The sequence below is a fragment of the Telmatherina bonti genome (assembly GCF_933228915.1).
Source record: "Telmatherina bonti genome assembly, chromosome: 10".
In the NCBI taxonomy this organism is placed as follows: Eukaryota; Metazoa; Chordata; class Actinopteri; order Atheriniformes; family Telmatherinidae; genus Telmatherina; species Telmatherina bonti.
The window spans coordinates 9,656,385-9,665,870 of record NC_136628.1 but is presented as its reverse complement, the minus strand read 5'-3'; the positions used below and the strand labels follow the sequence as shown (position 1 = coordinate 9,665,870).

Here is a 9,486-nt window from a genome sequence, read left to right as displayed (position 1 = left end):
CTTATTTTTATCAAATTTTTACAATTACTTTAAAAATTATACAGCCAACGTCACTATACACATACAGCAACAAAATAATTTATTATGCCTAACTTGAGATTGATATTTATATTTACAATATCAGTCCTTTTGTAAATATTGCATTAGCACTAGAAGTTATATTCTATGATAGTGTCTAAAAAGTTTCAGCTACTGCTTCCCCAAAATAAGATGATCAAAATGTCACCTTCAGATAACAGATAAAATTCAACATAAGCACTTCTGTGCTTAAAGGAGACTTGTCACACACTTGTTTCTAAAACACAGACTCCTGGTCCTTTACATTGGTTCTGTCTTTTGCACTGAGTGAGGGCATCTGGACTTCAAAGGTTTTGTCAAAAGCACTATAGTCCACTCGAAATGCCCCTAAATCTAAGGTAATGCATGACTCAAACCGGTGGCCCCACAGGATCTCTTCCTCTGTGTAGGATGTCCTTGCCTGGCATGTCATACCTGCAGCACAACAAAGCATGAGAGATTACTTTTAAAAAAAAAAAAAAAAAGGCCTTTGGTTGATAAATGCATACAGGTAAAAATTGTGTATGTGCATATGCAGAGTAATGCTATAGGCTGAATATTGACTAAGCCAGGTGTGCCAAGTTTGGTCCTCGAGATCTACCATCCTGAAAATTTTAGATGTAACCCTTGTCCTACACACCTGTAAAGGATAAAAACTTTAGTGCCATTACAAAGATCTTTCATTAACTGTGCTGTGGATAAAAATGGTCTACAATAAAGAACAGTAAATGCAAATCAATACAATACAGTAAATGCAAAAGCAAATCAATTCAAATCCAAATAAGTACAAAGTATGTAGTAGTAGCAAGCTGTTTTAACAAACCAAAATGTTTACTTTAAGCTTAATATTCAAAGCAACTACATATTTTAGCAACAAGTGTATGTTAAACATACTTGGTTTCATTTACTCACGCTCAGAACAAAGCCATACTGCCTATGCATCTGCTACATGGTGCACTACCATTGGCTCACATGGCTGGCACACAGGCCAATAACTGAGACCAATACTCAGTCGGAAACTACATGTCGTAAAGCAGGGATCACCAGTCTTGGTCCTCGAGGGCCGGTGACCTGGAGGTTTTCCAAGTGTCCCAGCTGCAACACACCTGATTCAAATCAATGTGTATTTATCAGACATATGCAGAGCTTGTCTGAGTCTGAGACAGACGTTTTCTAGCAGGGTCACTTGGAAAACCTGCAGGATACCGACCCTCGACGACCAGGATTAGTTAACCCCTGTCTTAAAGGGCCACACACACTTATCTAGGGCATTTTCAACAACAGGAAAGACATATAGTAAAAGGAAGCATCCCATAACAGTGAAGCCCAGTGGTTAAGAGAACTAAGAGCAGATCACAGCTCCCTACCTGAACAAGGTCCAGTTACCATCACAGTGGCAGATATCCTGCAAAGAACCTCCATAATGAACGGTCAGCACCTGTCCCAGACATGATCCATGCTTACTGGATAAAGAAGCTGACTTCACTCCATTAGTGCCTAGCGGCACAAATGAACCAGCTGCTGAAGGGATCGGATCCACCCCCGAATGGCTAACCAAGAGATGAACAGTCACAATAGCTATAGATCCTCAGAAGAGACCAGTCCCATCCAACCATTGGCTGATAACCTACCTCTCCACAACATGGAAGTTCATTTCAGGCATCATCGCAGCTAATGAATCAATACATGACAAGACACAGAAAGGCATTGGTAAAGGGATCAGAGGAGTCAAACACCAGCTGCTGGTTGACAAAACTATGGCACAAGACTCCAAAGCCAGACAGACAAACCTGTGCACTGCCTGGAATAATGACCAGAAAGCCTATGACTCAATGCTGCATATACCGATCCTGGAATGTCTGAAGATGTAAAAGATCAACACCTCTCTAAGAGCCTTTGTTGCAAGCTCAATGAGGCTGTGCAGACTGCTCATAGAGGCTAACTTTGAGACAATTACACATGTTCCATCAAATGTGGCATTTACCAAAGAGATGCTATGTCCCTGTTCCTGTCCTGCACAAGCCTGAACCCTCTCAACCAATTAATCAACAAGATTGACAATGGCTACTGACTCAGGAATGGGGCCACCATCGGTCACCTCCTCTACATGGATGGCATCTGTACACAAAGAGTGAGCGAGACATTGACTCACTGATCCACACCATGAGGATCTACATTAAGGACATCGGAATGTCATTTGGACTGGAGAAATGTGTCTGAATGGTAACAAAGAGAGGGAATGTAGTCCATATGGAGGGCAGGATAACAAATGCCAAGGAGAGCTAAAATAACCTTGGCATACCACAACCAAATAGCAATCACAATAACGCAACAAGGATGCCCTCCAGTTTGAAAACCACTGCTTTATGGACATAAAGGCCTGTCACTGGCACAGGACCATCATGGCCCAAATTAAATCTATTTAGGCCTTTTGTTGCTGCTAGGTCTCTCTTTCAGGTTGCACATGCACAGTACTTTATCAAGGGAATCTCCTGTAAGACTTGTGGAGAAAGAACTCATTCAGGGTCTTTTCATCGAGCCGTAAACATATCATTAAATGTAACATTATACTGTATGACAACTCTTCTTTCTAAGCAGTTAAAGGGTAATTGCTTTTAGATGTAGCTTTTGTGGAATATAACACTGTACTTAAAAATAATCTTACAAACCTGATGCTTCCACAATCCCCTCCAGGATGACAATGATCTCAAACATCTCCCTTGTCAGTTTCTCTGCCCCCACCTCCCAGAAGGGGCTACTTTCATTGATGACATGGGTTATGGTTTGGGGCTCCACCAGAAGCAACCTGTCTCCCCCAATGTCATAGCCCAGATTAATTTCTGACTGTTCCAGTGGAATAAACTCCCCCTCCTTGGTTTGTCTGGATTTGATCAGCTTGGCTCTAATCTTGGCATCCACCATGTGACTCTCTCTAAGATCACCAATCCGGAAGAGCAAGCACAGCTTCTCATCCCGCTCACAAATGACGCAGTGCTTGCTGAAAATTAAAGTTTGGGCTCTCTGTTGTGGTCGGGATATTTTAACAAACATACATCCCACCATCAGTGCATCAATAATGACACCAAGAATGGACTGGGCCATCAGGATCAATGAACCCTCAGGACAATTCGCTGTCACCATCCTGGAACCATACCCAATCGTCCTCTGGCTCTCCAGCGACAGCAGGAGGGCGGAAAGGAAACCATCTACATTTTCGAAGCATGCCTTCCACTGGGGGTCATGAACATGTGAAATATCATCGTGCAACCAGGCAGCAAAGAAGTAAACTCCCCCAAAGGCCACCCATGTAAGGATGTAGCACATAATGAAAACAAGAAGGAACCAGCGGTACTTGAGATCCACTAATGTGGTGAAAATATCTGAAAGAAAACGACTCTTGTCTTCAATACGTCCCAGATTGACTCTGCATTTTCCATCTTTGGTGACGTAGCGTTGCCGTTGATTGCTGCTCACCACATTTGATGAGTTCTCATCACCCAAAAGTTTACAACGCTTCTTATGGCTCTTAGCAACACGTAGCTTGTCGATAGCAGATATGGATACATTGCAGCTGCCAGTGGAGCTCCTCGATTGCCATCTAGAATTAAAACGCTTGAGATGCCTATTGCGATAGGAATGCTGAGGTTTGTGGATCTCCTCCACTGGTTGCACAGGATCTGTGTTGATGGTGTACTGTTGGTGAAGTTCTTGATTAGCCAAAGCGATGCCATGCAGCGATTGGCTGCAGGGACTCTGGGATGGAGATGTCTCTTCAGATGGTGGGACAGAGAAGTTAACATTCAAATTCTTGATCAGAGGGGCTCTTTTTGCAATCATAGCGGTGGTAAGAGTTGATCTAGCTGTAGCCTGAAATAACAAACAAAAAAAAAAAATTATGAAAATGTGTAATGTGTCCCACTCTGGATGTTTTCTCGAGGTAATTTTGAAATGTGTCCATAAATATTATCTTGTTGCCACATTCTAGGCGAGGGGTGCCCACCTTCTGCCCTCAAAGGCCACAATCCTGCAAGTTTTCCATGTATCTCTGTTCCAACACAAACTAATTCAAACTAATCAGACATTGAGCAGAACCTCATTGGCTGTTGGATCCATGGAATGGAAGCCATGTCTGTTGGAACAGTGATACACCAAAAATCTGCGGGATAGCGGCCCTTGGGGATCAACTTTGGGCACCCCTGTTGTAGGGGATACCATTAGTATGTTCTTTGCATCCTACAAGACTATTCAACCAGTGGTGTTGGTGTCATAAAGGTAAGGGACACAGTGTATTTTAAAAGGTGCAATTTGTTAAGAAAAATTGTGTAATTGAATTATATCTCTGGACAACACAATAACTTTTTGCATCATATAATAGTGCCTTTGAGTGAGCTCTTCAAAAGCCCAGTCTTAGTTGTTTTACCTGTATTTAGCGTATTTTTAAAGATACTTTATCACTCCTTTCACCCAGTGGTAGAGCTCGACATTTATACACAGGGTGGCCAGAGGGTGGGTAAGACTTTATCAGGGGGTTCATGTACTGAGAAAGGAAACTATTGTTTCTTTGGATATCATACAAACTCACATAAATCCAAATGGGTCAAACAGATCTATAGAAATACAATTTGGTGGATTTGGGGCATAGTATATGGCACTTGATGTAGAAGTAGAAGGATCAATGGTTTCTTCCATGTGACATTTCAACAGTTTTATTCCATTAAATGAAAGCCATTTAAAAAAGAATTTAATACTGCTATAAAAAGCACTATGACGTCAGTGGAAGCAGGGGACATTTTAGTCCTTAAGTGCTGAGAATTTGTGTAATTCTGTTTGACTGTCAAATTCAAGAATAAAAGCTATTTATCAATTTTCACAAGTCTAAGAATCTATCAGATTCCTACAGATATTTAAGAGACCTCCAGGGGTGTCCTTAGTTATTAGGAATTTCATCTATGCATCTCTCTCTCTCTCTCTGCATATATGTGTATAAAAGTGCAGTATATCTATCTATCTATCTATCTATCTATCTATCTATCTATCTATCTATCTATCTATCTATCTATCTATCTATCTATCTATCTATCTATCTATCTATCTATCTATCTATATATATATATATATATATCTATCTATCTATCTATCTATCTATCTATCTATCTATCTATCTATCTATCTATCTATCTATCTATCTATATATATATATATATATATATATATATATATATATCTATCTATCTATCTATCTATCTATCTATCTATCTATCTATCTATCTATATATATATATATATATATATATATATATATATATCTATCTATCTATCTATCTATCTATCTATATATATATATATATATATATATATATATATATATATATATATACATATATAGATATAGATATATCTATATCTATATATATATGTATATATATATATATATATATATATATATATATATATATATATATATATATAAACTATAAATGTATATAAACTTAACCCTGATGATCCTAACATTACAGATATGATACATACAGTTTCTGAGACATTTGGCTTCACTTCATGCCACAAACTTCCTGTAGAACACAACATTATTGTTGTCTTCAACCCTTTAATAAACACCAGAAAGCAGAAGATTACGCTATAAAAAGTTTGACATATATCTAAAAAACTTGAAGTACATCTTTCATTTACATTTTATTAAAAAGCTGATAATTTGTTCAGGAGGTGGGTATTTATTGGTTAAAGGGGAGTCATGTTTTAAATTAGATAAACAAAGCGCACCATCATCCAGCACTGTTATGTGTGAGATATAAAAAAGCTGTACCTTGTAGGTTTTGGGTGTGTAACAAATGGACTGTGGGCGAAGTTTATGAAGGTATTCCACCAGGGATTTGTCAGTCACAGCTGGTGATGGAGGATTGGTGTTTCTGCAAGACTCAATGCTGTCAGGGTTCCTGTTAGGACTATTGCTCTGAATGTTGTGCAGTGTGTTTTCGTTGCGTATCACAGTAGAGATCATTACTGAAGTCTCCAAGACGGTGATTAATCTCCAATTCTGCTTCTGTTTGGAGAAAAAAAGTCAGTTAAATTCTGTAACTTCAGATACAGTAAAATAAAACCACATATATATATATATATATATATATATATATATATATATATATATATATATATATATATATATATATATATATATATATATAAGAGGCAACTTCAAAACAGATATGTTCCTTATAAGAATCGTCAATGAGCTTTTGACCAGTAACAGTTGTTGTGCACTGGGATGATATTTGTCCTGTAGCCATCTGAGTATTGTGCAGGCAGCAAAATAAACCATTTTGAAATTTAATTTCCGGCGTTTACATGCCTTTTTCCAAAGCCGAGCTAGAGTTTACTCCTATTATTTTCCTGTTTAGATAATAAAGTATAAAGAGCAACTAAAACTTTTCAAGATCACAGACAAAAAAAATCATTCAAAGTTTAAGAAACAAAAGATGATTTAGGGACAAAGGTTGCTTTCAGTTACAGTAAATCTAATCAGGATGAAGAAACACAGATAAACCAGTGTTTCTTAACAAATGACCTCCGTGTGGGTGGGAATAATAAGACTTTATTTGCATATTTCCACTAAAGCAAAAGTGTTTGAGAATTTGTTTTCAAGAGTGAAATTTTTCCCATTACTGTAGCTTATTCATTTTATTTTGTATCACACATTAGTTTCCTGTCAGCCTGTGCAAAGCGGGGTATTTCAGAGACATCAACACATGGCTGACTGAGTCTAATCAAAGCCTTGTTATTTGCATCCAGCTGCCCACTCCAAGGAAAAAAAATCTAAATTGCCAACAGACAGATCCACATTTATGTCAAAGCTTTGATGCTGCATGATGACGTGTTAAAAGCAAACGTTGCTTTTCTGCGTCATCAGGAGAACATGAGGTTTTTATCAGTCTGAAGGCTGATCAGGGTCAGTTGCTGCTTCTACGTACTTCACATGTAGGGATTATCACTAATCCTCAACATTAATCAGACACCGAGGAGTATGATGGATTTGAAAAGATTACAAACAGTATTTTCCACAAGGCTTTGAGGAATACTGTCCAGATGTGGCCAAAACAGCTGTGGCAACTTCATTTGTCTTTTGAGCGAATCTTTAAGCAGCGTCACACTCCCCGCATATATGCATTAATCATTCACACGTGCAACATGTGAACACAAACATGAGGTTTCTGAACTCGGACCAGACATCTTACGTCTCTGCTGAGCAGAATCAAGCTGAACGGACATGAAGTCACTGTACGGAAAACCCATACAAATCGTAACATGGATATATTTCTTAAATATGCTTCATTTTTATTAAGTACTGCTGAATGACTAAAAAAAAAAAAAAAAAAAAAAAAAAAAACTAGTGCCTCGCTTTAGATTTATACACTATTTTCTGTTCTGATATCTATAAACAGGTGGGAAATTATCTCTTCTATTCTAGGAAAAGAAATATAGGAAAAGCATATAGTTTATAAATGTGAGCTTATTAATTATTTACAGAAATATCCTCATTCTTCAGGTGTTTCAGCAGTGTGTTTGCAGTCTAGACTGGTCTCCCACTGGAAATGTGTGACGCATCACGAGGCGCAATGGAGACACCAGACTGTTGAGCAGATGGAAGTTGTGCATCAAGCAAGAATGGGAAAAAGTTCCACATAAAACACTTTAACAGTTTGTGTCCTCAGTTCCTAAACGCTGAGGGGAAAGGTGATGCACCATAGTGGAAACCATGACCATGTCCCAGCTTTACTGGTATGCACTGCAGGCATAAAAGTCAAAACAAGTGAATATTTGGAAAATAAAAATATAAACGTATAAAATGTATTAATTTGAACATTAAATATTAAACTCTGATTAAAAAGATTTGAAAATCACTGGATTCTGTTTTTATTTACATTTTACACAACGTCCCAACTTCATAGGAATTAGGGTTGAAGATTTTATACAAGTACACATCTTTATATATAATCAAGGTTTAAAAAAGGAAAATCAAGTTTTTCTAGTCCAGCCATGTATTTCCAGGCTGTACATGTATTAAACACTTGCTGTGGGGGATGTTCTGAGATGTTATCGATCCGCTGCACATTTTGACCTAATGTAGGCCTTTCCACACAAAACGTTTGGCCACCATTATTTACTTTCATGTCATCAGTCACATGTGCAGTGGTAAATAATAAGTAATTAGAAATTATTTTATTGCAACTAGAAACTGTCAAGACAGACAAAAAAGAATATTTTCAGTCGAATAAACTAAAGATCATTTTGGGACAATGGTTGCTTCATTGACAAAGTGTGAAAATGATAAAAGCAGAGAGGAAATAAAAACAGGCAACTAAACTGCTGTCACTGACAATGCATTTAAAATTCAATTCAGCTTATTTATGGAAACTTTAAAAAGAAATAAAATCCCTAAAAATATCAGATCAACATTCAGTGAATAAACAAAGTCATTTGTTCTTTTTTTCCTGGTCAGATTGAAGGCAGCTGTTGGCTGAGGACTGTATGGGACGCTTATCTTTTACACAATTAATGAATTGCAAAGTTAACTTTGTCATCTACAAACGCAGGATTTTAGATTAAAAGTTAGCCAAATTATTAAGGATTCATTACTGATTTAAGAAATAAGTTACTATAAAAAGTGTTCGCTTACCACAGCGTAGAGGTAATTACATGAAGTCAGTTCAGTTGTTCAGCATCATCAGTAAAAAGAGGAAGTGGTCACAAACCTTTGCAAAACACACCTAAAGATGCAGACGGCTCCACGCAGAACACACACCATTGTCATCAGGATGAAGGCGGTTTGGGATAAAGAGCTGCAGTTGTGATTATCCAGCTGTCAGTCTCCTCCCATCACAGCAGTCACTAACAACAGTGGCTGAAACATCACCGGACAGGACCACCAACATGCTGAAGTAACACTGTGGACAAGCAGCATTAGTTTTACCTTCACAGCTACATGCAGGGCTGAATAAATACAGAAATATGAATATAATAATGAATAAATTCATGATTTATTGTGAGAATGCATAGATCATCCATCATCATGCCTGGTTCCAGCTGTGTTCTCTGATCCTAAATCAGAACCAGCAGCAGAGAAGAACTTTCCTCATCATAAGCACAAGCTTTGGGAATCCTCCTGCAAGGCTTCACAATAAGGCAACCCCAGCGTCCATAGGTGCCCTCGTCATTCCCACAAAAAGAAAAAATGAAAAGCAGTGACACACCTGCATCGAGTAAATAAAACAGCAAAGTTGTTTCAACTCTTAATCAAGGTGCATAAATGCAACTCTCCCCACACACACACAAACACATACAAAGGTGGACCTTTTAATTTTAATGGTTTTAAAGAGTTTTCACTCTTTCAAGAGTTCATTTTTCATGACATAGTGA

The 9,486-nt window shown here is 37.8% G+C and overlaps 1 protein-coding gene across 1 annotated transcript; it reads right to left on the bottom strand.

The window, feature by feature from the left end:
- Window positions 1-295: 295 nt before the first annotated feature.
- On the bottom strand, window positions 296-3,894 carry LOC306761707 (G protein-activated inward rectifier potassium channel 3-like; the record flags this gene model as incomplete). The annotated part of the gene is made up of 2 exons (XM_079247977.1): window positions 296-492; window positions 2,727-3,894. 2 exons carry the CDS (start codon window positions 3,892-3,894, stop codon window positions 296-298), a joined length of 1,365 nt encoding a protein of 454 aa, XP_079104103.1.
- Between the last annotated feature and the right edge of the window lie 5,592 nt (window positions 3,895-9,486).